At 36.2% G+C, this 27841-nt stretch overlaps 1 protein-coding gene across 5 annotated transcripts in view; it reads right to left on the bottom strand.

Annotated features, from left to right (window-relative positions):
* Positions 1-27841, bottom strand: part of LOC5574425 (ribosomal protein S6 kinase alpha-5) — a 90978-nt gene that overhangs the window by 37817 nt on the left and 25320 nt on the right. For 3 of the 5 annotated variants that reach the window (XM_021841142.1, XM_021841143.1, XM_021841144.1), the window contains exon 2: positions 8157-9254. In XM_021841142.1, coding sequence (XP_021696834.1) covers positions 8157-8985 — 829 coding nt within the window. In that variant the 5' untranslated portion in view covers positions 8986-9254. Of the gene's footprint in view, positions 1-8156; positions 9292-13276; positions 13523-27841 lie in introns of those variants that run through there. The other 2 variants (XM_021841140.1, XM_021841141.1) reach the window with 2 other exon arrangements.

The following is a 27841-nucleotide window of genomic DNA, read 5'->3' as shown; positions in this document are numbered from 1 at the left end:
ACGAAGTGAATATTTTTCATCACATTTTCAATTCCTGTTTCTTAATATTCGAATCAATCAATGTAATGTATTGCTCGTTGGGTGACGATTTACTATTACTATACGTTAATAATCGATTTTATTCTACCGAAAAACTAAACAGTACATATACTTTGTTATTGGACTAAATGGACAAATTGTTGTGAAATTTGGAGTCGTGAGTTCGATTCCTACCGAGAAACGGATTTCATTTTGCAAACTACCAAAAATGTGGAAAAATTGAGAGTTCAAATGCTTGGTCCATCATTCTCGATTTTCAACCAGGCATTGGCCTTATTCATAAGCCAACTTGATTTTTTTCAACGCGCATTGGCCCAAGGCTTGGCCATTTTTGTTTACAACGAATGAACAAGAGAGAGTCAGGGCTCTCACCATGCACGGTTTGCGAAATTTTCATTGGCCGTTTTAAGCAGGGAATGATTTGGAAAAAAGCGATTATTGGGCGTTTTGAAAATCGGGTTATAACGGTTAGCTTTATGATTATATTGAGAATGTTTGTGTAGTTTTTAGGTGTTGAGAGACCCAAGTAACCATAAGCACTAATAATAAGCCCTTAATCAGCATCATAGATGCGTACATGCATTATAATAGCACCACAAATGCTTACAAACCTTATAACCGCACTTCCGATGTATAGAAACCCTATTACAGCATCATTACTGTTTCTAAGCTTGATGCATACAGGCATTAAATAAGCACTATATTGGCTTTATATTCGAATACAGGGCATGTTTAAATGCCATCCAGTTTTTTGACAGATATACCACGTGCTTTGTGTTTGCATATAGTGGTAAGAGGGAGTCAAACATAAATCTTCTCACTACTACAATTGCAGGTTTTATGACGGGGAAAAGTGATGGTTTAAATTGGTCACTTTTCTTTCCAATACCGTTCATCTTATGTGGCCGTAGGAGCAAAGGAGCAGGACAACAACTCAACAATACGGGTGTCGCAGGTTCGAGACGCAAAATGAGGAATTTCATCATCATAAAACGAGGATCAAAATGTGGCAATTGCAAGTCCTCAAAAGGATGAAAACTACCAAAACGAATATGTCTGATACGGAGAAGTATTATCTGTATCATTTTATTACATTTTTTGCATACTATTAGAGGTTTCCGTTTTCATTCATTCATTTATTTACCTCGTGTACCAGTTGCTTGGCCGCATACGCGAAAGCTCTCTGGCTGCGTACGCGAAAGCACAAAATATTCGCCCTAAAAACCTGGCGAAAACAACTGACGTTTCTCACGTGGTCTTATATCAGCATTAGTGGTGCAGAGAAGCACGGTTATATCTTGGCACTATAATGGCACGCTATTTAGCCTTTTCTGGCATTATAATAGCATTATATGCGTATATAAAACTGACATGCATCAAATTATTACCCTATATGCGCATATAATGCTGTTACCGTGCCGCATTATCGTGCTTACTGGTTACTTGGGGATGCTATTAAATGCTATCAAAATCCAAACTTTCCCACAAAATGATCTCGTAAAGTCCCTTTTTTCCTTTTCTATACCTACAGGTTGTTGTGTAGTTTCTTCTCAGATTCGTCATGGATTCTTCTGATAATATCTCATGGCGCTTCTTCAACAAATCTCTCAAACAATCGTCAAGAAACGGATCATCGTCAAGAACGGATCAAGTGATCTTTCGAGGGTAACATAAATTAACTTATCAATATTCAATCCAGGAATTTTTTCAACAATCCAACGCTTATACTTGTAGTAATTTCACCCTAGACTACCGGTTACGGAGAGAAAAGCGTTTGAGGCCAAGGGTATTTTTGTGCATTCTGTACACCACTTGAGCATTTCAGCGATACAGTGATTGAGCTGATTTTAGTGGGTTGTCGATGGTGCGGCATTCCCACACTGCCTGAGTTACCTTCTCAGGGGTCTGATTGCAGATTTCTTCATTGTAAAAAAAAAAAAACAATGATTACTCTGAAAATGTGTACAATGTTTTAAACAAAATCCAGGTACCGTAATCCGGGGGCAAATTGATCACTTTTTTACTACTTTTTGTTGTGTTACCCATGGGAATTCAAATATTGTCAAATAAATTTCGACAAAATCAGTACTCCATTATTCTTTATCAGTTTATGTAATCGACTTTTCATGAAATAATATTTAACATATCATTAAAATAGTTTAAATGTCAAAAAATTAAAACGACACACTGGGGCGAAATTGATCACCATATAACAAAGCAGGTTTAAGAATGAAAAATATCCGTATCTACTAAATTTAGGTCTCCTGAATCTGAAAATGATGTCAAAATTCTTACAACTCAAGTTTTTGATCATTTTATTGCAAAATTAAACTTTGAAAATCTGCCTAATACGCCTAAATGTAGGCAATTTCCCTTGAAATGAGCATTTTTTTAGAATTAACGGTTTTATGAGCAAAAAAACTATACTTCCAAGCTGTATGATATCAAAAATGAGTTCAGTAGTCCATACTTAAGCTTACGCAACATTTTAAATACTCAAAGTTGACTTGTACGCATAGCACCAGTAGATTGTTTAGCACCGACATTTCCAACGGTATTGCTTACATCTTCAAAAAGTGTGAATATTTCTATGCAAAACTGAGCCTAATAAAAATGAAATAGTGCAACATCATCATTAGACATGCATAAACTAGAAAACATTGAATATCTGTGGTGCCAACGAAGCTTTCAGCATCCTTCGGAGGAAATGTTTTTTGGTACCGACCTGATCAAACTCGCCCCACTGATCAATTTGCCCCCGGTTTACGGTAATCTTTTTCAATTGCCTAAAAGGTAAGAACTCTTTCAATTGCCTAAATCCTCGACCAAGGTTTACTTATGAAGTTCGTCCAGAAATTTATTAAGGATTTGTCTAACCTCCAGCAGGATCTAGGGACTCGACCTCAAGGACCCAGGAGTTCTTTTGGAGATCTATGCAGAAGTTGATACCAAAAATTTCTACAGGAGGTTCATCAGGAATAACGTTCACCCGATTTTGTTGAGGTTTCTTCGTCAATTATTTCTTAGAAATTTCCTACTATGTTTTCTGGAGCCATCCCTGGACATTTTGTGTGAGGAATTTATCAAATAACTGATGGAGGAATGACTGATGGATCAAAAATCTTGGGAGGAATCGCTAGAGTTGTTCCCGAAGATATCTTTAGAAAAAATACTTGGTTTGAATCTTATATAAATTAAAAATATGATCAAATTTAGAGCTGCGTAGAAGATTTTTTACATACAGAACTACAGAATCGTTACAATTCCTGAGTGAAGAACTAGCCGGATGAGTTAAAAGTCACACAAATAAAGTCAAAAAAAAGTTACAATTCCTTGAATCTAAATTAGCGTAAAGGCTAAAGAATCCATCATTCAATCATCAACAATCATTAAAAATTTAAAACCAGTTTTTTTTAATTCAAATAAATCCGCATAAAAATCTACCATCGCATTAAAGATAGAAAGTAAAATGTAGTGATAGATTTTATAGGATTGGTTATTGATGTAAATTGTCCTCTTAAAGGCATTAAACTTGAAATAGCAAATCACCGTCTTTTCTTCGTTCATCCGAAATTTTAGAGCGATAAGCTGTGTATAATCTTTCAAAGCGCATGATACCAACTAGTCCACAAAATCGCCTCAAGTTATGCTCTGACAATACTCCATCAAGCACGAGGCCTCAATGCTGTTTTAATGTTCTAATCTGAAATAATTACGGTCTAAAATGCTGTTATAGTGGCTGTGTTGTTGTGAAACATTTTGAAAGTTCCAGAATATTATATGTTTAGAGAATGGAATCCTACCAAAAAATCTCGAATATTCTGCTGAATAGCTTATTGTCATATTTTCAAACATGACACGGACACCGTCTTCAGCCATTTAACTGCACAGACTGTAACTTAACATTAGACAACGGACAAGCATGCTCTAGTGGCACAGCCGCGAAACATTTCTGACGAAAAGTTTCAATGGCTGAAGCAGGAATCGAACGCACACCCCATGACACGATGCGCTCACTGCCTGACGACACTAACCATTAGGCCACGAAGCCCACAAAACCACAATTAGGGGGACCAACGACTTATGGACATTTCTAGTCATGAAACAGGAATACCTTGGAAAGCTGTTTGAAGAAACCATCGTTGTAACTATATTTTTTGTTTTAGTATGCTTCCATGAGTCGATATCGAGGGATTAAAAATTAGATTAAATTTGGAGATGCGAACAGGCACTTTTATGAATTATGCCCATAGCATCTGTTCTGCAATTTTGAAACGGCTACAAAATGATGAAAATGATAGTCCTCATGAAGACCCCGGCCTCTATGTCCGCTTTCTAGTGTTAAATATGTTCTGACTATGCAGTTCATAGTTAAAAGCATTGAAAAATGTTTTCCCTTTGTTCTCTACAACGAAAATCTGTAAACCCTCACTTTTGAGCTGTCCTAATCCAAATTATCCATATGGATGGAATGACTTTAGATTTTTACAGAAAAATATTTGCAAATAGCGACGATGGCCTCTTTTTCATAACACGATGGACGATGCAAAAATGTCTGGCCTGTCCGCATGAGTGACAGTCGTTAGTGGTCTCCAACCGATTCTAGGGGCTCCACATTGAAGAATAGTCAAATTGAAAATCAACTTAATTAAGATTTCAAAAGCATTCTCAATCATGATAACGTTTTCGACAATTCTTCGGGAACTGATTTGAAATAAAAGAGAACTGATGTGAAAACAATGATGGAACTTTTTACATCCTCAGCAAGAAGCTTCTAGAATATAGCCTATCATTCTTGCTTCCTTACTTGATATATTCAACAAATGTTTTCAGGTTTCCTGACAAATGGAAAAATTTCACGGGTACGCCAATTTTAAAATCGGACAAAAAACTCTACGAAGCTTCTAGCTGTCGTCCAATCAACTAACTTTTCTCTATGAGTAAACCTTTAGAAAAAATATTTTGGTTGATGGTTCACATCGACGTAAATTCATTTTTTGTTAATGAACAGTTTGGAGTCCGATTTGGGCATTCGACCAGACATCAACTACAAGTTTCATCAAATCTGAAAGCTATTCTAACTGGTCTTAGTTCTACTAGCAGTAGAAAAGGCATACAACAGAGTTTGGTATGAAGGCTTGATCCTAAAATAATAAAAAAAAAACTTTAATTTTCCAACATACATTGTTAGATTAATTCAAAGTTATCTGTCAAATCGTACACTTCAAATTAGTTATCAGAGCTCCAACAGACTTCCTGTGATTCTAGTGTTCCTCCAGGCAGCATTTTGGACCAATATACAATTTTTTCACATTTAACCTAAGTAACCTCAGGGATGTCAAAAATCTCCGAAACCTGCGCTTCATCTGTACTAGATTGCTAAAAATGTTTGGATATTTTTTCTTCATACTAGTTGAAACGGAAGAATTCTTTTAATGCTTCCAAAACTCAACTTTTAATATTCCAACGTAAATCAAAAGTTATAACCTTGAAGTAGATACGATGTCGCGATGATAGGGGATTGGTCAGATGAAGTTAAGCAAATTTAAGTTTCTAAATTCACATTGACCCAATGTATAAATTAAAAGAACGTCATAACTAATAACTTCATTTCCGACTACAATATCGACATAAATGTACCAAGGCAATGTCAAGGTAATGGAGATTTGTTAGCTTAAAAGCCGGTTCACCAACAACCTTATCTGGCCAAACGGTACCATTTCCTACGCATTTTGTTGTCAATATTATTCATATGTTTCTTGTTGCTGGTATAACTAGTTTGTCTCCACAGCTTCTATGCCTCCAATCGAATCAAGAAGATCCAACACACACATTATGCCGGGATACTGTTATTCAATTTGAATAAACCTCCAACATTCTTGTATGAGTTAATCTGCTACTGTTACGCATTCTTCGGGCCGAAAAGATCTCATCTTCGACTGTGACGAAACGTCTTATCGAAATAGATACAATCTTCAACGAATCGTAACATCCAGCAGCCTGAACCATCCGAGCCGAAGCTGAATGGAGCAACAACAACTACCGCTAATCGGTAATCGACGGCGCCGGGCGAAGGCGGCATAAGTAGCAATGGCGCAACCGAAAAGCATAATACCAATACATACCTACAGAGGCAAAGCAGTCAGCGCGAGTGATGAGGAAGTGCGGATCGAACTTGCAAAACAACGACCAAATGCGCGACTGTGTGAGCCAACAACAAGAGTGGGAAAGTGCTATTTATGAAAATAACAGTTATTTTCACTTTAAATTCGTTTGCGGAAATTGCTTTTAGTTGCTAGCGCCATGTGCGAAAAAAACCTGTCGATAACTTTGAGCGTAATTTTGAGCTTTCGACTATAGTTCTGGTTATGTCAAATGGGCATTATACCAAATGACCGTTTTGACAAATGGCCCACTCTCTTTCAAAACTACATATTGCTATTGACTGTCAAACATTGATGATCTAGAAATTTTGAAAATACACCATTTCATTTCTTTATCAAAAAAATCTAGGGGGCAATCCCAAGTTTCGAGGTTTACGCCAATGCCCTAACATTTATCGAAAGAGCCAAATGCGTCCAAAACGACCATCATAACGGCTGCGGTAAGCAGCAACATTGATCACCCGGATATTGCGGTTGAGCTAACCGAAACCAAATCTGCTTACGGAAGCAAAATTCGAAGCGAAATGAAAGTGTAAGCCAGTGTTTCCCAAACTTTTTTGACTTTCGCCCCCTTGAGACCAATATATTTTGGAATCGCCCCCCTGATACGAAATTTAAACATTTGTATTAAGCAGTAAACTTACGTTGAAGTATTGATTAATATCTCATCATAAGTGTACCGAAAATTGGTCAAATTCAAAAGGTGTAGTACACTGTAGTAGTCAATCATAATGCTTCAATTGAAATACCCCAAAAAGAATGTCTTCTACTGGTATATTAAGTTGTTGAAATACATTTAAGAAATTTTTGTAATACATTTTCGGCTGTTCTGGAAACAGTTCAATCTAAAGTCTGTTTTGATTTAAAATTCATAAATTTCAAGAATATTTATACATATTTGCAAAACTTATCGCAAATATAGAAATAATACAAAATAAAAAAAAAAAAATATATATATATATATATATATATATATATATATATATATATATATATATATATATATATATATATATATATATATATATATATATATATATATATATATATATATATATATATATATATATATATATATATATATATATATATATATATATATAAGTAAACTCAGACTATTCTTCAACTTTTCATTCACCGAAGTATAACGTTCAGTGCACATGATTTTATTTTAGCTTTGATCCATGCAATTTAATGCTACTCAGGCCAATTTTTAAAATCAAAATATCAAAATGAGTGGTGTAATAAATGCGTGAGAAGCAATTAAAACTTATAATAAAGCCTTATTCCAAAGATCACCTAGCAAAAAGCCACCAAACAATACATTAAACTTGGAAATCAATTTCAAATATCGTCAGAAATTCTCACACATTTTCTTCTTTGAAAATACATTAAGTCAAAAACCATTCAGATCTCAAATAAAATCGTCAAATTTGTCTATCATAATTAAAAATCAAGCGAGCTTAGAGGTACACACAGGAACAGATGAAATAGTTAGGAGTCAAAAAAATTCTTTATCAGATGTAAATGCTTTCATTGAAGTATGAGTGTCTCTTATAAACTTTGAATCTATTGTTTTTCAATTGCTGTTATACCATAATTTTCGCCCCCTTTCTAACATTTTCGCCCCCCAAATTCAGTTTTATAAATTTTCGCCCCCCTGGACCTGAAAATCGCCCCCGGAGGGGCGAATTCGCCCACTTTGGAGATCACTGGTGTAAGCACTATAGCTTGATTTCACAATGGCATTACGATCAAACCTAAACCAACCGTGCGATGGCGACGATGAGGGCGAAGGCGTCTTATCGTTTGTGGGAAGTTTCCACGGTTCATGAAAAGGAAAATTTACAGTTTGATATGCGAGACTTTCACGATAATATGGAGAAAACGATATCGCACATTGTACTTAGGGGATCGTTTCGTAATAAACAGTGACATTCACAAATGACTCACCTTTGGTGTTGATGGTGGAGCTCTTGATCATCTCAAGCCCTTCCTTGTCTATTATCGTGCCATTGTAGATGACACTGCTGCTGCTTTTTTCGTTTCGCTTTTTGGGCGTGTCCTGTTGCTGTTTTTGCTGAGGTTCGTCCTCCTCCATCTCCTCGTCGTCGTCTTCCTCATCATCTTCATCCTCGGCTGCACGTGGCTTGGCCCCACCATTACCATGTTTCTGATGCTGCTGGTGGTTGTGATGGTGCTGATGTAATCGGTTCGAGTGCACTTCCCCATCGCTGCCACTTTCATTACCACTGGCCGCACCGTTATCTGAATCTTCCGAGTCGATTATGACGGGCGCTTCGCGTACCTGGTGGTAGTTACTGCTTCCACCACCGCCCCCACCGCTGCTGCTACTGCTACTAACAAGCGCGTGCTGTTCCTGTTGCTGCTGTTTCTTCCGGGCTGCAGCCTGCTGCAGCAGTTTCCTCTGCTGATCGGCCACAATCTGATTGATCAGATCTGGTGGCTCGATCGAATCGCAAGCCCCCTTGCGCTTCGGTTCCGATTGCTGTTGGTAGTACTTCAAATTGTTGTAGTACGCCATGTAATCTGTTTTCATCGGACGAGCTTGCTGGTGATGGTGGTGGTTATGGTGGTAGTGCCGAGAAGAAGACGACGAGCTTTGAGTTTTGCTGCTTCCGGACGAACTTTTCAAATCTTTCGAAGCCAAACCGTAGGAAGTTGACGAAGACGACGAGGAGTAGTCCTCGTAGAAGCCACTTTCGTGCTGCTTCTTGCTAGAGGAACCGGCCGTACCTCCTTTGGTACGATTGCGACTCATGTTATCTCACAGGTTAATCCAGCACTAGATACCCACTCGAATTTATTTGTCACACCCCCACACCGTAAGCACTTCGGTAATTTATATGATTGGATAATTTCACTTTCCCAACCGAACCTTTCAATGGTTGCGGAAACACTTCTATTTTCTTAAATCACTTCCATGGTTGGCCACAACTGCGGTGGTCAGAGGTTTGTACGACTGATATCACTTACGAATTTCGTGCACTGAACAATTTTACTTGCTTTCACCAAGATTTATGTTTTTCTCTGTATTTAGGTAGAAGTATTCAATTCATGTTGTAATCTGAAAATAAATAGAAAAGAATACGTTAGAATTTTTCAAAAAGCGTTCGTGAAACTATATACGGGATTAGTAACAAGTTTATTTTTCAATAAAGAGATTCGTGTTAAAGCTGGAAGGGCATTTCCCAAATTTCACGAATGTCTCAAATAAGAAAAATGGCATCACGACGACAATGAACTGAACTGGCATTAACAACCTTCGGATTCCCAATTAAAACTTGTTTGAGCGATTAGAGATCTCCAGTTCACTACCGGCAAACCAGTATACGAAGTGGAGCAGCTGGCACGTAATCCGGTGCTCTTCGTTTGCGGTGTATGACTGGGAAAACTGGCCGAAAATATACCCAGAAGGTGCGTATGGGTCCATAATTGAGAATGTTGGCGACTACATGGGCTATTATATTTTTAAGTGAGATTCGAGCCGGTTGATCATCATGCAAACAAATGTAAATGAACTGGTCTGACGTATTTTGGCATATATTGTACACAGGGCTGATTGACTGTTGAACGATTATTTGAAAAGACAAAATGGAAGAAAAAGAGGCCAAACAGAAACCAGAAAAAAAAACTCTAAGATTTTGTATAAGGATCAAAACCAGACATTCCGGGCACTTCTAGGATTTTTTTTTGATTCCTAGTGACAGGCGTAAGGTAATAATCTAAATATTTTTGCATGACTTTCTTCAGGAAATTCATCAGACATAATTTCAAGCAGTTGTCAAAAGTTTCCTGAAGGTACTCCGAAGATTCAGGAATTTTCCAAAGTATCTCTCTAGGAACTCCTTCATGATTTCCAATTGAGAATATCTTCGAGAATCCCGTCAGGATTTATTCTAAGCAAGGATACTTGCAGGAATTAATGCAATGAGTCTTTTAAAGGTGGAAAAATAAATTTCTCAAGGCAGTCCTAAGTTCTCCAGGAACTTATACAATAATTAATCCATATGTTTTCTAGAATTTCTCCAAGATTCAATTTAGAACTTGTTTAAACATTGAAACAGTATCTTTCATTTTCCTAGGAATTCCTCTAAAATAGTCAATAAATGTCTTATTCAAGGAATCAGTAATAGAATTCCAGAAGAATCTTTAGGAGAGTCACGTAGGTACCTCTTGAGTCTCTAGGTTGTACACCTGCATTTTCTGTTAGGATTTTTACACGAATTTCTGCAGAAATTGATTACTCAAGGTATTTTTATTGAAGCCTTCCAGAAGTTCCTGGAGGTTTACTTGCAGCGAATCTTGGAGGAATCTTTTAAAAAACTTGATGAAAAAATCTGGACTAGTATCTGGGAAAGTTTTCAAAGTAATCCGTTTGAAAAATTTCCTGGAACAATTTCTGGAGAAATTCCTAATCTTTGGAGGATTTTTTTGTACTCTGCTGAGAATTCGAATTTGTGGATTATTCTTGGAGGAGTCTATAAAAGTATTCCAAGACAAATTTCTGGAGAAATCATTAGAAGAATTCACGAAGCTTTTCCTCGGAGAATCTTGGAAGACATTCCTAGACAATTAACAAGTAAGAGTCCCTGGAAGTTTCTCTGGAGCCTTAGCAATGTTGCACAAGGATTTCACGAAGGATAAAAAGGAAAAATGGATTCTAAAACCATTTTGAACAGACTTTATGATCCTTCCATTTAAAATAGACACTTTTCAGAGACGAATCGCTGCATAAAGGACTAGAATAAACCAAGTCTCTGAAAGAGAGTTGCTACCAGCTATATATATACCCATTTTGAAACTACTCACGTAACGGTCCTCCAATGATTTTCGTGTTTTGCATCACATGTAGCAGTATTCAGATTTTGCAAACAAAATATCATTTCAGCTACTATATTATTAACACGTCGAAAAATGAAAGGAGCCTCTTATACGAAACAGAGTAGTTGAGTTTGACCTCAAGACTGAAACATTTTTGTCTTTTGCCTCGATATGTAAGTTTTTTTCCAGTATTTTTTTCATAGAGACTTATACAAACACCGAAATGGAAGCAATTTATAAATCATTTACCTACCTAACGTCATAGGTAATCAATGTTTTAAAAATTCTTTTACGAAGTTCCCGAATCGCCCAGACAACAAAAGCTAGCAAACATCACAAGCCAAAAGTTACCAGCACAAGACACAGACACAAACTTCTTACAAGTCAAATCGAAACAAGAAAGCAAAACCCAGCTTAACGCTAGCTGCTTCCTCTGATGTTATTCATCGGAATGAGGTTGCCTCTGGCCTGCTTCTTCAGTCTTGTGCGGTATAACTTTGGTTGTGATGTGTCTGCGGTAGAAAATTAGGACATCATCGTCTGTCGGTCCACCCCGTTGTTGGGTTCTCTTGCTCGCCACACATTCTTCCCAATGCGAATGTGTGTGCGGCACGCGCACGGCGATACAGCTAACCCGTAACGCGAGTACAGTTATACGAACGCCTACCACCAACAACTCCCATCAACCGGTCTCTACTCCACACGCCATACCACTCTCACTCGCTGTTGCCTTGGCAAAAATAAGTTCATTCAGTACATCTCTGGCGTAACATTTGAAAAATGTCTGTCATTCGAAAGGAATCTTTATTGGCAATTGTATTACTCAAACATACGTTTCCTGACGAATTTGCTATGTGGAATTTGATCTTTAGACAATATTGTATGATTTCGATATTGGTAACACAATCAAACCGGAAGAATTACAGCCAGCTTACAATTATAGATCAACTAAGGGTTATTTTGCAGATCAAAATTTGACTTAAAATCTTGGTGACGCTGTTAAGCACAAAACTCTCTCCATAGCAATGTTCGGCATGAAGGCTTCATTATAAAATTTAAATAAATAACTTTTTATTTTCCAGCGTACATTGTTAGAATAATCCAAAGTTATCTGTCAAATCGTATAGTTCAAGTTAATTATCAGGCTACATTTTGGGACCAATATTACACAATATTTTTACATCTAACTTACATGAGTTACCTCAGGAATGTAAAAGATCTTTGTTTGCGGATGACACAAGTCTTTAGGCCAAATGACGAAGCCTACGTGTCATCTGTAGCAGATTGCAAAAAAGTTTAGATATTTTTTCCTCATACTTGCAAAAATGGAAGATTTCTCATAATGTTTCCAAAACTCAACTTATTGTATTCCTAATTGAACCAGAAGCTCTTTATTTGAAACTTTCAAGTAGACATGTTGTCACGATGAGAGGGGTTTTAATAAATTGGTCAGATAAAGTAAAGTATCTAGGGCTTATGCTAGATAATAAAAAAAAAAAAATCTATCTCAATAATAAAGAAAAAAAAAAATAAAAAAAAAAATTAAAAATTTCTCTTTCAAAAATCACATTGAGGGCATTTCAGCCGAATGTAACAAAAATATATAAAATGTCTGTATCCACTTATTAACAGAAAATCAAAACTTTGTCGTCAGAACAAGCTTTTGATCTTCAAACAAATGTTCATGCCGGCTATGTTATATGCTGTACCAATATGGACTAGTTGTTGTAATACCAGGAAGGAATCTCTGCAGAGAATTCAACATAAAATTTTGAAAATAATTCTGAAGATATTCATATCTGTGGATTATTCATAACTGTGGGGCGATTGTACTAAATGAGGACTCCGAATACAAATGTGTCAAACTGGTTTTATAAAAATAAACTGTAAGGTCAAGCGTGTGCTAGAACAAGGACGTAAGTCACATTATCGATTTCTCGTACTTGCATCTTGTTTTGATAGAAGAGAGGATTGATGAAAAGAAATCGATCATGTTGCTTATGCCTTTTTTCATCACACGCTTGTAATAGGTTTTAACAAATACCTAATTCATATTTATCACTCAGGTTTGCTTCACAAAAAGAGCTTCATTTTATAGTCTCATTCGTTCACTGCCATATTTTTCAACTTTTTGCAAACTTTCCAACCGGATGGTACAAACTTATTTCGCACAGTGGGGGACGTTTTTACCCAACCACAATCTGCTACATAACCCACTAGCTACTTACTTCTTAAATTTTCGAAGCCAGTTCTAACTTGAAGGATGAATCTTACTTAACTCTGAAAATTCATACCGAATATAGATTATCCCTTGCACTTGTACACACTACAATATTGAGGGCCCTCCTCCCAGCACCGAAAAAATAAGGTTTCAAAATGTGGAAAATCGCGCGCGTGGCACACATCCAATCCAACAACGGAACACGACGAACGACGACGACCGTCTCAGGGGACGATGAAAATCCGAGTAAAAGTGGTGGGCTCCACTTGTTCCGCTTCGGGTGGTGGGCCTTGCTTGGCTTGGAATGTGTGTGAGTGGAGACCAAAGCAAAAACAAATACAACCGAGACACTGGCTGGTTGGCCCCCCTCTAAGTGCGGTATCAAGAGAGAGGTAGGTACCTAATCGACTTATTTGTTGGTAGTTGATGTGTTGGATTCGGGTTCCTTCATAAACACACACTAGTTGGATGTATTAAGGTCGACTACATGATGGTTGTTAATTCTCATTTAATTTGTAATTGGAGCAGCACTTGTAAATCAAAATAATTTAACAACTACTGCTTCAGAGAAAGTGTTGTCAGAATTATCTGAATAAGAAAAAAAATGAATTTATTTTTTTAAAGTCTTGAAAGGAATCTATGACCAAAGGTCGAAAAGACAGAAGGTCGAAAGACAAAAGGTCGAAAGGACAAAAGTTCGAAGAACAAAAAAGAAGAGACGAAAGGTCGGCAATCTTTTTTCAAAGAAGGAAAAATACCCATCACGCAGGTAATTTTAGACCTTTTTTCCTTCCGATCTTTTGTCTTTGGACCTTTGGCCTTTAGACGTTTTGTCCAAAATCCTCTTGAAAATCCGAATTGACATAAGATTATTGCATTAAACATATAAGTCATTTATGGTTTGATTAAGATGAAAATGAATCGAAGCCACACCTAAAGTTTGCTAGCACACCAAGCTTCTTCAGATTAGGGACGTTCCGATATTGCAAAGTATCGATATTTGATTCGATACGATTATCGAATCAAAGTATCGATACCACCGATATATTGAATCAAAATATCGATATATCGGAATATCATATGATATATTTGCATGAAGAAAAATTGCTAAATCGCTTAGTATCTACCGTTTAACTTCGTAGGATGCGAAAAAAATCTTTGAGCACTCAATATTATTGGTAATTTGACCGATATGGCCATAAACATCTTCTGTTAAGATACATTATAGTATAATTCGTATAGTAACTGCTCTTTTAAATACAAAAAATGAATTATGAATTTAGAAAACCCTACAATTGTTTTCCTTATTAAGTGTACGATATATCGGAAGAAAATATCGATATCATCGATATATTGAATAGGAAATATCGATACCAAAATATCGAATATCGAAAGCAAAATATCGATACTCCGATATATCGGAAGTATCGGAACGTCCCTACTTCAGACTTGTGTCCTTGAGAAAAGGTATGGCTTCCTTCTATATTGACCCTAATTCTAAACTGCTATACGAATTATTCAATTAAATGTTCAATGTCACCATTCCAGAATACAATATTTTCAATTTGAATTCCTTCAACTTTATTAGTTAGACAAGCAATACGCTTATAATGGCAAGAAGAATTCGCTTTGGATTCGAATAAATCAACACAAAATCTCGTCTGGTACCTTCAAAGGATTTTGTCATAGATCACGGATTAGTCAAGTTAGAAATCCAAAAAAGGCTCCTTCAAGAATCACTATCACTATCTAGACAACATCCATTTATTACGTAACGCAAAAATTAATTTGAGTTTTAAGCAATCACAAAATATTCACTTAAAAATATCAGTCATTGAGCTACAATAGAATCTACCAAAAATCTTCTTAGCTATCCAGGAAACCTATTGTAACCTATTATATTATAACTCACGGGATTTTGCAAGCACAAATAATGCGAACCAATAACCATACCTGTAGCAACTCATAAAAAGTTGATGTCATGATGCAAAATTCAAATGGTCAGGTAGTTATGCATCCCCCCAGCAAAATTCCTAATTTCGCCCATAGTTCAATATCCCGGTGTGTTCTACAATTTCCCGTATTTTTCACGATCATTTGGAATTCCCGGGGCTTCCCCCTGCTTTTACTGTTACTGACCTTACTGTCATTACTGCCAAGAGTTCTCTAAACCAAATAAGTTTAAGGTAAGGATGTAACAAAGCCATAAGCATGCATCTCTACCATACTTATTCAATTCTCAATTGATAAGTTAACTAGTGACATATTAAGAAGCTCTTATAAATACATGATTGTTTTCGAGAATATCCGGATCTATGGTGGTATAGAGAGTAACTATAGACAATTTTTCAATGCTTAAACAACAGACAAACAGGCGTCACACTATCATCATTGTCCATCGATCACCTTTTAAACTGTCGATTCAAAAATATGGTAGGTGGCCAATCCACCAACCGCAGCGCTGGCATCGTTTTTGTTCGTGTTTGACGTTTACACACCACTGCCATCTGTTGACCTGTCGGCAAAACACACCGATTTTACCATTGGACGTACATGTCATCATGACTATGATTTTGATCGAGATTTGTTCTAAGTGTTACGTCTATTTGGCCGTGCTTAAATCTTCTGCAAGAAACTGTTAAGCTGTGAACTCTGCATGCGAGTTAAACAAATTAGAGAAAAGTTAAACAAAGTATTGCTTAGAGTAAGAAAAAAATAAGAAATTATTTCGAAACACTAATAACCATTGAGAAAAGTGAAACATTTTCAAGAAATATAGTGTAGCATAACAGAAATTAATCATTACTGTTTTCGCCTAATCATAATATCAAACATAACAATTTTCTACAACTTTGAAGGTTTGCAGATTTAGAGCTTAAAGGTGTTCGTTCTAAACGAGGTTTGCCTGTCTTTTTTCGATGGCCAATCTGCTATAGATATAAGATTGTATGCTCATCACATATTCATAGAATTAATTGGCAATTAATGCAAACTTCGTACATCTGGTTCAAATAGTAAACAAGATACATAAGGGCTCATAATAGTAAATGAGATGTTTGCCCATGTTAAAGGCCATTTACATTTTTGTGTGATTTTTTATATGGCCTTTGTCAAAATAAAATGAATGTGTGAAAAAATCTTGGTATTTAGTAAAAAAAATGATAGAAAACTATAAAAACCTTAACAAAGTAGCTAAAAGCATTACTAACAGGGATACGAAGGGTGTCCATTCAAAACTAATTTTTCAATTCCCGGATTGATTTTTTGAACGATGTTTTCGGCTACTCCGTGTATCAATAAGCCAATTGGTCGATTGGCGGTGTCGGATGTGCAGTAGGGCGGTTCAAAATTTACAAATGTTTGAAAATCCAATCTCCCATATGCTCCTTACCATTCTTACCATAGAAATAGTGTTCTGTGAAATTTTCAGCTTTCTAGGTGGTGATTTGAAGGTGGCCCAAAGACAATATAGGTTTGTATGGAAATTACTATGGAGAAATTTTGAGGTATGTTCCAAACACGGTTGTTCTGTAATATTAATACAAACTTATTATCCCATATTGGAAACTCGTTCTTCAAACCATAATGAAGAAATTAGCTGAAGAGAGAAATTCAATCCGAAGGATAGCAGAGGAGATATCCATGAGTTTGTTTGCTATTATTTAGCTTAATATGGGATTATAGCCCTGCAAACATGTACAAAAATCCCAAACAAAATTAGCTCAAAAGGGATTTGTTTCTTCAGCAACATCCTTCATTAAAGTTTGAAGAATGAGTTTTCAATATGGGATGATAAGTTTCTACTTACATTACAGTACTAGAGTGTTTGGAACATTTCTCTAAATTTCTCCATAGTAATTTCCATATAAACCTATATTGTCTTTGGGCCACCTTTAAATCACCACCTAGAAAGCTGAAAATTTTACAGAACACTATTTTTATGGTAAGGATGGTAAGGAGCATATGGGAGATTGGATTTTCAAACATTTTTAAATTTTGAATTGCCCTAAGTGCAGCTAATTTATAAGTAAATAAAATAAGTTTTATAATGAATCATTAGACGCAGTTACTTCGCTAAACGAGGCAAGTGGGACACATCCAGTTTCATGCGTCAATCCACATCAGTAAGTCAACCATTACAATAATAGGATTGATAAATCTTTTTTTTTTTAATTTTGAGTACATTTTTCGATTTTCAATTTATGTAAACAAATTTGTTTTTTTTAAGGCCTTCCTTAGCCGAGTGGTTAGAGTCCGCGACTACAAAGCAAAGCAATGCTGAAGGTGTCTGGGTTCTATTCCCGGTCGGTCCAGGATCTTTTCGTAATGAAAAATTATCTATTAACTATTTTTAATTAAATTCATAAAATACTGTGAGCTTAGAACGGTTTAGTTTAAAAAAAAATTATGGACAAAAAGATATAAATTATTTGTTGAAATATTTGTAAGACCATCAAACCCAATAAAAATCATAGGAAGTTCAGAGAGATTTTGGAATTATATAAACAAATTTCTGCTCCATGTATCTAAATTTAGACTATATTTCAATCAATTACCTTCTAAAAAGCCTTCAGAATTATGCGTTAGACATGACCCATGGCTGGTTCCTTAAAAAATTCTTTATCTGGTGAAACTCATGTTGAATCCTTGGAGATATTTTTAACAGAAGCGATATATCTAAATACATTCGATGTTTTTCTATGAAGCTGATCAATACTTTTGACATAAATCCAAAATTGTATCTTCCAAGCATTATATCAAAGATTTGGCCATGAATCTCGTCAAGAACTCAACAAAAGTCTGGCTGAAAATATCTATCTATTTATCTATCCATCAAAAATTTTGCCATGAATTCATGAAAAATCTTACAAGAAATTTGGTCGGGATGATTGGAAGAATTCGCTGGGACTATGCAGAAGTTGCACAGACCACTCTATAGAAGGTTCCAGGTGCCCTGGGGGAAGTGGTCAATTAGGAACATATCCGGAACCATATCAATATGGGCATCAAACTTCATTATTTTCAAAGGTTATGCTTTCCGAAGCATTTCCAGCATCACCGGCTGCCATAACCACTTTATAGTAGGTTCCAGGTGCCCCGGGGGATGTGGCCAATTCGGAACATGTCCGTTCATCTGTTTAGAATCACATTCTACCATAAACAGTAAGATCCATGTGACTTAGAAAATGGCGAGCATTTTCAGAACCACAAGATATAATAATCACTCTATAGTATATTCCAGGGGCTCCTAGAGATGTGGCCAACTCGAAACATGACCTCATCCCCCAGGGCCCATGGAACCTACTATACAGTGGTCATATAAATAAGTTGCGCTGTAAATACTTCTATTAGCATCACCTTCAAAAATCTTGATGTTTTTACCCATATTGATGTGTTTTCGGACATGTTTTGAATTGGCCACATCCCCGGGGCACCTGGAATCTACTATAAAGTGGTCATGGCAGCCGGTGGTGCTGGAAATGCTTCGGAAAGCATAACCTTTGAAAATCATGAAGTTTGATGCCCATATTGATATGGTTCCAGATATGTTCCTAATTGACCACTTCCCCCAGGGCACCTGGAACCTTCTATAGAGTGGTCTGTGCATCTAATGGTTCTGAATACGCTGCAGGAAACATCATTTTTAAGGTTGATGTCCACTTGGATATAGCTCCGGATAATATTTACATGATTGGGAATACAAACATGACTGACCATGCTTTCCGGAACCAGTTTTACGGAAATGGTCATATTTCTGAAGATTTCCAACCAATCTTAATGCGTCCGGTGGCATTCAACTTCCTATTAGTTCTAGTTTCTAGGAAAATTGCAAACATCTATCTAACTTTACACCACACAAAAATACAAGCGACAGAAAAAATGACATTTGGACATGACCTCAGAAAATCCGGAACATCTCCGGTGTCCAGTGGCCAATATGCATGGCCAAGGAAGTTCCTAAAACTGGACCAAATTTGCCGTCGACTTTCCAGATGCATCCAATTTCATTCATTTTTCATAAAGTTATAAGCATTTGAATTTGGGCAAAATTTTGCCTATCTCAATCATTTTGCCTATCCCCTGTATATACTGTGTGTGTGTGTGTGATACAATCCACCTCCCACTGGCCGGCAGTGCTTTTATGGAAGAAAATTGTATGCATGTATTTAATGATACCCTTCGATATCTTTATATCTGCAGACAATTTTAGCCCAGGAGATGAAAGGTGATAGCTCTACTGAAATTCCAACGACCCATTTCAAGAATGGCAGTAAATACACACACATTCTGAGGTCATTTTTATTTACAGTAAGCCCCGCATAAAAACATCCAGATATCAAATGGATATATGCAATGTTTTTACACTTCCCGAATCGAAAATTATATTTTCGACCCTGGCACGTATTTAGTTTGAATTGGTAATAAGTGAGTAAAGTAAACAATAATAAAGAACGATTTTACCAGGATGTGAAGCAGTTTTTCTCCGTCGCTGCACTGGGGTTTCCGTAAAACACTATACACATTTTCACTGCACTCCACGCGTAACACGTTCGATCCTGACCGCATCACCCGCCCCGCAGGAGCAAGCGTCGCAGTCAAAGGAACACACACTACTGCAAAACAGGGGAAAAAATTCTCCGGCAACGAAAATACGCGCGAATCCGTCAGAAAAATCAATCGGACGACGCAAAACCGAACTGTCCTGCTTGGGCTTCACGAAGCACTACCCAGCAAGGCGCTCCAAAACAGGGAAAAAAAAATCCAGCAACGAAAATACGCGCGAATCCGTCAGAAAAATCAATCGGACGACGCAAAACCGAACTGTCCTGCTTGGGCTTCACGAAGCACTACCCAGCAAGGCGCTCCAAAACAGGGGAAAAAATTCTCCGGCAACGAAAATACGCGCGAATCCGTCAGAAAAATCAATCGGACGACGCAAAACCGAACTGTCCTGCTTGGGCTTCACGAAGCACTACCCAGCAAGGCGCTCCAAAACAGGGGAAAAATTCTCCGGCAACGAAAATACGCGCGAATCCGTCAGAAAAATCAATCGGACGACGCAAAACCGAACTGTCCTGCTTGGGCTTCACGAAGCACTACCCAGCAAGACGCTCCAAAACAGGGGAAAAAAATTCTCCGGCAACGAAAATACGCGCGAATCCGTCAGAAAAATCAATCGGACGACGCAAAACCGAACTGTCCTGCTTGGGCTTCACGAAGCACTACCCAGCAAGACGCTCCAAAACAGGGGAAAAAAATTCTCCGGCAACGAAAATACGCGCGAATCCGTCAGAAAAATCAATCGGACGACGCAAAACCGAACTGTCCTGCTTGGGCTTCACGAAGCACTACCCAGCAAGGCGCTCCAAAACAGGGGAAAAAATTCTCCGGCAACGAAAATACGCGCGAATCCGTCAGCAAAATCAATCGGACGACGCAAAACCGAACTGTCCTGCTTGGGCTTCACGAAGCACTCTTTGCCTATCCCCTGTATATACTGCACTAAAATATATAGGTAAATATAAACAGGTGCAACGGTAGTGTAGTGTTTGTGGCCTCAATATGACGCACTTATCAGCAGTCTACAAATAACCTTTTCAGTAATCTCTCAGAAAGAGCTTCAAAGAAACTGGTCAACTATGGATTCGATTTCCGTTAGGATTCCAGCAAAAATTTCATGCAAAATTTGCCATGAATCTAGATTGAAATCTACCAAGCATCTCGCCGAGTACCTTTTCAGGAATCCCTTAGCATCCTTCTAACTATACCTTTACCAACTCATCCAATGTTGGTCATGGAAAATTTTCTTGCTTCGCCCATAAGGACTGTTCATTTTATAAAGAGGACACCTTGTTTATGCTTTATCTGATTCTATACCATTACCCGGAATGCAATTTACCGAAATACCACTTACCGGAATGTACCATTACCCGCAAAACCCATTTACCGGAATGCACCATTACCCGGAAAACCAAATCTTCCATTTTTCGACCTTTAGCAGTACATTTGTATACAATATTTATTCTTTTTCATTGATGCTTTTCAACAACCATGGACATGACTCCCTCGGTTTCCATAAACACTTTTTCAAAAGACATATCCAAACTGCTCAAATATGTTGTTCTTACGACTCAACTGGGACAAAATCTGCTTTTCAGCTGTTCTAGCAGCATTTCTACAGTTAATAACTAAGAGCCTTCATTCGTTTATAGTTTGACAAGTATGTAAGTACTCTAGCTCTGAAAATTCGTTAAATTTGCAGCCAGAAATAATTTTGAATCGACGGTATTCAATTCTACCAACCTCAGCTTGATCTTTCTGAATAGTTTCACTTTGCCGCAACGCACGGCTTCCTGGTCGTGTGGTTAGCGGCGTTAGTTGATTAGGCGTGAGTATTTCCCGCTCCAGTCGGTGGAAACTTTTCGTCAAACGGAAATTCCATCACAGGAATAGGCCTTTGGCTGAAGACGGTGTAGACGTAGGTCCTAATCTATGAACGAATATTAAAGACAATTTACAAAGTCTTGCGCCAAAGGCTGGACTAACATTAGGCAACGGACAACACGAAACACCCAGTAGTCCAGTGATGAATTTTTTGTTTGACGAAAAGCGGGAATCGAACACACGCTACGTGGTTTTCAGGATACGCCTAAACGACTGACGCCAATAATCGCACGGCCACGAAGCACGAAACGATACAAACATTCGATTAAACATGTAAGGAAAATCAAATAATAGTTTAGTGGCGAGAGTTGGAACACAATTCGCCATTTTAACGTCCGTGTGTGTGGATTCCGAGTTATTGAACCTCAATAGATCTACTTTTTCTTTGATTTTTCTTGATTGTGCTATTTTTCTCCGAATGTTATATCTCTGAATGTCTGTAGGTACCACGAATTTGGTGCCAGGGTGATAAACTAAAAAGAAGATTAGCAATCATATGAAGAAGATATTTGATCATTTTCGACTATACACATATTGCCAAAAATGCCGAGATCGGTGGAACTCGAAAGAACCGCCAACCAAATAAAGAAGGGTGAATATCAGATGACCCGAAAAGAGTAATTCTAGGAAAAGAGATATTCGGGGGATTTGCATTCGGATGATTGACGTTTGTGGAAACGACATTCGGTGAATTGACACTCGGCCAAAAGTAGCACATTCAATCGTACCGTCGTTGGGGGTGAGAATGGGTCAAAAAAGGATAAGTACGACTTATTTTTTGAATAAATTTCGCAAGTTAACTCCCATAAATTTCAAGTTTGGTGTGTATGTACTTCGATGGTACATTAACAACTGTCCAAAAAATTATAGAACAATATTGATTCACTGCGAAGCTACAAGTGAATGAAAAATGGCCCAATCTCACCCCATAGAGGGGGTGACATTGGGTCACAGTAACTGGAATAACTAGTTTTCAAGAATATGATTGCAAAGCCATTCACAGCTTAAAAATATTGATGAAATACGATGCAAACAGGATGAAAAGACATCTAAGTTGTTTAAACCCACTTTAAAGAACGATTATAGCAAAAAATTGAAGAGCAATGAGTAAAAAATGTAAACCCAGCATTTATTGTCAAGTTTACACAAATTTCTTGATGTTTACCTCAAATTGTCTTCAAAGTCTCATCCCCATGGCCATAAAGCCTATTCAGTTTCCCCAAAGGTTTACAGACACAGTAATTCCTTCGCAAATAGCTAAATTTCGGTGCGACAGTTCACGATCAATACATTTTTGGCAGAGGTTGACGTCATAATCCCGGTATTTCAGCGATCAAACTCATTTGTACTTCCGTGAGATGTTTATATAATATGAAACCACTAATAAATAATTAAATTTCAAAAAAAAATCCATTTGATAAAATATTGCATTTTGTTGCTCACGAAAACCAGTTGCTGGTTTGAGAAGTTGTCAAAATGCGTTGCATTGTTATTCAATGCAAGGAATCCTTAACTAGACTTGTTTGATGTTTCAGCGATGCTGTATTTAGAAAGAACAATCACATCTTGATGATGAAAGAGTACACATGGCACCTTAAAACGATAAAAAAAAAACTTGTGACTTCATTCTCCATCGTTCTTCCTTGACCCAATCTCACCCCCATTTTTAATGACACCGTACCGAGAAAAAAATATTTTTTTGTGGAAAAATCAAATAGATTCCGGAAAATTCGTATGAAGTGTATTGAAAAGACTTTTAATCTTCTACTTATATAACAATAGAGATTAAAGTACGTGCGTTATACTTGGCACAGGAGAAATTTAATGTTGCGAATTTTGTCTAGTTTCGACATACAAGTTTATTGATATATTAAACAAAAACTACTATTTCTAAAAATATATATATTGATATTAATTATGTGTAATAATATGTTCCCTAACATATGAATTATAATTTTTAATAATATCAGCGTTATTAGCTGAAATATTCAATAAATCATATTTTTCCGTTTTGACCCAAGCTCACCCCCCAGACCCATTGTCACTCCCATCGACGGTATTGAAAAATGTAATTATTACTTATTTATTAACATTATTATTATGTAAAGTCCAATGTTTGAAGTAAAGTTACATAGTTGTAGCTATATTTAGCCAGTTCAGCCAAAACAAGCTGCAGTGATAGGTTGAAAGAACAGCTTATTTTAAGAAGAAGGGTGAATCATCTATGAAATGCAAATATTTGAAGATTGGGCATATTGACATGATCAAGTATGAAGATATCTTGAACTCCTCTTCGCTACTTATGTATTTTGAAGGAAGAACCTCTCCTGTCCATTATCTTTGGTGGTCATTTTAATTTTTTTCAAGTCAACATGCTGACCTGAATTACCGTGAAACGGTTAAAAGGACGTTGAGCAAATAAATCGAAATTGTCGCGAAATAATTATCCGGTAAATGGTTTATTCCGGTAAACGGTTTTCCGGTAAATGGTATTCCGATAAATTGCAATCCGGGTAATGGTTTTCCGGGTAATGTCGGAGAACCGCTTTATCTGCTTTTTATTTATCAATGAAATCGTAATCGGTTTCTGTGCGCCGTACTATTCTACGATGTTATGAAAATATAAGATCTAACAAAATGCTTCAGGTTGAAAAACTAAACAGTTTATCTAAAAATTCTCAACAAAAACTGTTATTCAAAGCTAAACATTATTTTAAACAGAACAAAAAAACTAATTTTTATGAACAAATTATATGTTGGTGTCTTTCACTATTGAACTGTAGGTAGAGCTTTAAAACTACCAATAATGTTCCACCAATCTATGACACTAGGACACTTTATTGATTTATCCATTTATCCAAATTTGCTGAAATACCATTATTTTACTCCCAGCAAAAAGTAAAAGAATCGAGTTCAAAATGCTTTACATTACTAAAGAAACTATATTTGTAGAGAGCTCAATCGTTAGTCTCGCATTATAAAATATATATTTTACTTTTTATGTTTGTTACATTGAAAAATTTTATATTTTCAAAAACATGTAAGCATATTTACCGATCTACAACAATTTCTAAACGTTTTTCTCCAAATATTTCAATCGATAATCTCAGAATAGCATATTATGCAAATAATGCATAAAAAATAAATCCGATTTCATTACAACAGTGTTTTTCTCTGTTGTGTTTTAAATATGACGTTGGAACTGAATAAGCATCTGTAAGAAGGCATAGATTATTGTTTATATAAAGACTTTATTTTAGCACTTCCGTCAAGATGTATTTTAAACTATCGTTACTTCAGTTTTCTTTGAAATATTAAAATGTATTTTTCACTAAAAAAAATAATGAAAAAGGTTTTTATGTTATCTGGAGGACTGTTGCTCCAAAAATAACTTGATTTTTATAGGAGGCTTTTTAGGGGCCGTCCATAAATGACGTAGCATTTTTTCGCTGATTTTTTACACCCCCCTTCCCCCTCGTAGCATTTCGTCACAAATGCTGGTACTCCCCCCTGAAAAATACGTAGCATATCGAGCACCCCCCCCCCCCTATATTTTTTTTTTATTTGTTTTCCTTAGCGACTGGGTTAAAACAAAAAATTGGAATTGAGAAGTTCAATACTAAGTTTGATATTAATTACTGACTGAAATGAAAGGATATTCTATTCGAACAGTTTGATATACAGTAGCGCTCAAAAGTAATTTGGAAAAGTTTTAAATAAACATTTTCCTTGGTTTTGGTGTCCAGTTTCTTATAGACTAAATTATATTACTATTGCTGTTCTTATTATAAAAAAACAAGTTTACTATAAAAAAAATGTGAAAAAAAAATGATTGAATTGATGAAGCTCGTTACTGTCGAGTTAGGGTCGAATATATTTTATAATATATTGAACAAAAATTTCGTTATATTAGAGGATTGTTTTTTTTTTTTAATTATTCGTTGTTAGGAAATAGATTTCAATGAAGATGATCAAGAAAATATATTAATTTAAAATCAGGGTGTCTACTACCTGGAAAAACCTGGAAAACCTGGAATTATCAGGGAATTTTATTAAACCTGGAAAAAACCTGGAATTCTCAGGGAATTTCGATCACAATCAGGGAAATTATTTTGAAGCAGTAATTAATGATAGAATATGTTCACGACAAAGGATTTTTGCGTTATAACCCAGAGCTATCATTGATTGCCAGAAAACTATCTTCATTCGAAAAAAATTCGGCTGCGCCGCTCTCCGAAAACTTAGCTGTTCAGAATTCTTTCGAGTATGAAATTTCATCAGCTTATCAAAACATGATTGATGTTTTTAATGTATCTAAATTTATTCGGTAAAGGATTACATATCTAGGGCTGGTAGCAGGTTTCTTTTTAGATACCATTTTTTTGCAAGTCTCTAAAAAGTCTCCATTTTTGATAAAAGGTCTCTATTTTAACCAAAATATATTCTTTCCTTGTCTTGCTTGCAGATAACTGAGATGCAAAATTTCTTCTCGTATTTCTCGAGAACAGCCTCAGGAAATATCCTTGTGGTTTCTCCAGAGATTTTATTATGAATTCTTCAAGAAATTGCTTCAGCTTTTTTTTCATAGAATGCTTACAGGAGTTCCTCCATAATTTGCTTCAGGAAATCCTTAAACATTTCAACGTTAATACCTCTAGTAATTTTTTCAGGCAGTACTTTGAACAAAGACTATCTTAGGACTTCCTCCAGATATTTTTTCACTAACTATCCAACCGAATTCTACAGTCGTTAATCAAAGAGATATCCAAAGTTTCCCACATAATTTCCCCCAAGAAAACTTGACAAGAATTTCAACGCCATTTCGTCTACGGTTATTCCAAAGAATAGATCCAAAAGCTCCTCGAGGGGTTATTCGAGTCAATATATTGAGAACATTTCAAATAATTCCCTCAATTAGACCTGTGTTTCAATATTAAGTTTCTTTAGAGTTTTTTTTTCTAGGAATTTCTCCAGCATTTCATCCAAGGATCACTGGAGTTCATACAAACATTCTTCAATGAATTTCTCAAACAATCCCCATGGAATATTGAAAAGTTCTTCTAAGGTTCAACATAATTTAACACCACAGCAATTTTTTCTATGAAATTTTTCGACTGTAGGAATGATTATTCCTACACAATTTTCTAGTAATTTCGTCCTGTGTTCCAGGAGATCCTGCGCAATATCCTGCGAGATATTATGATTTTTTTTTTATTATTGTAGCAATAATCTTGGAAATCTTCTAAAAGTTCCTCAAGAGTAAGTCTTCCTGAAAATTCTCTTTAATCAAGGGTGGCCTAAGAAATTACATTAGTAACTGTAACAGAAGATACCCATAAATTTACGCCAAGGATTTTTTTTTTAATTTCTCAGCTTTCTGGGAAATTACATTCAAATTTCCTTGGTGAAAGCTCCTGGAAGAATGCTTGAGAAAAAGGTTTTGAAAACTTCCTTGAGAAATATCTTAGAATTAATAGAAGAATTTCCGAGAAGAAATCCTAGGAGCAATCCTGAAATCCTCAGAGAAATTTGTAGTCAAAATCTTATAAAACTTCTAAAGAACAATTTTGTAGAAAATCCGGAGAAATCCTTGGAGGCATCTGGAGAAGTTTCTAGTTGAATATTACAACATGTTTTAAACGGGAGTCTTGGAGGATGTTCTAGAAAAAACTAATCGGAGAATCACCGGATAAAATCCTCGAAGGCTAAGGGTTTTTTCACAAAAAATATCTGAAATAATATGTGAAGAAATTTCTGATGAAAGCCTTGTGGTATTTTTTGTGATAATGTTTGGAAAAATCTTTTTTCTATTTTGAGATATAAAAAAACAAATTTTTTGGAGGAATTCCTTAGGAAAATTTTTGGAAAGTGAATATCTTAAATATAGATATGAATCCATCCCTTTCGTAATGTCGTCGTAATACATCAATGAATGTTTGTCCTTTACTGGCATATACCAGATGTGTTGGTATGTCGTCGTAATGTCGCAACAAAAAAAATATTTGAAAGAAAAAGTTTTAATATTTTCAGAGAAATGTCTGGTCTGATTAAACTATTTTGTCCTGGTTCCTGATAGGTTTCGGTTTTTGATTACTGTTTTGTCTCTTTTCGGTCTCTTTTTGGTTAC

The sequence above is a fragment of the Aedes aegypti genome, chromosome 2 (assembly GCF_002204515.2).
Source record: "Aedes aegypti strain LVP_AGWG chromosome 2, AaegL5.0 Primary Assembly, whole genome shotgun sequence".
NCBI lineage: Eukaryota > Metazoa > Arthropoda > Insecta > Diptera > Culicidae > Aedes > Aedes aegypti.
The sequence above is the reverse complement of the archived record's forward strand: the minus strand, read 5'-3'. Positions and strand labels throughout refer to the sequence as shown.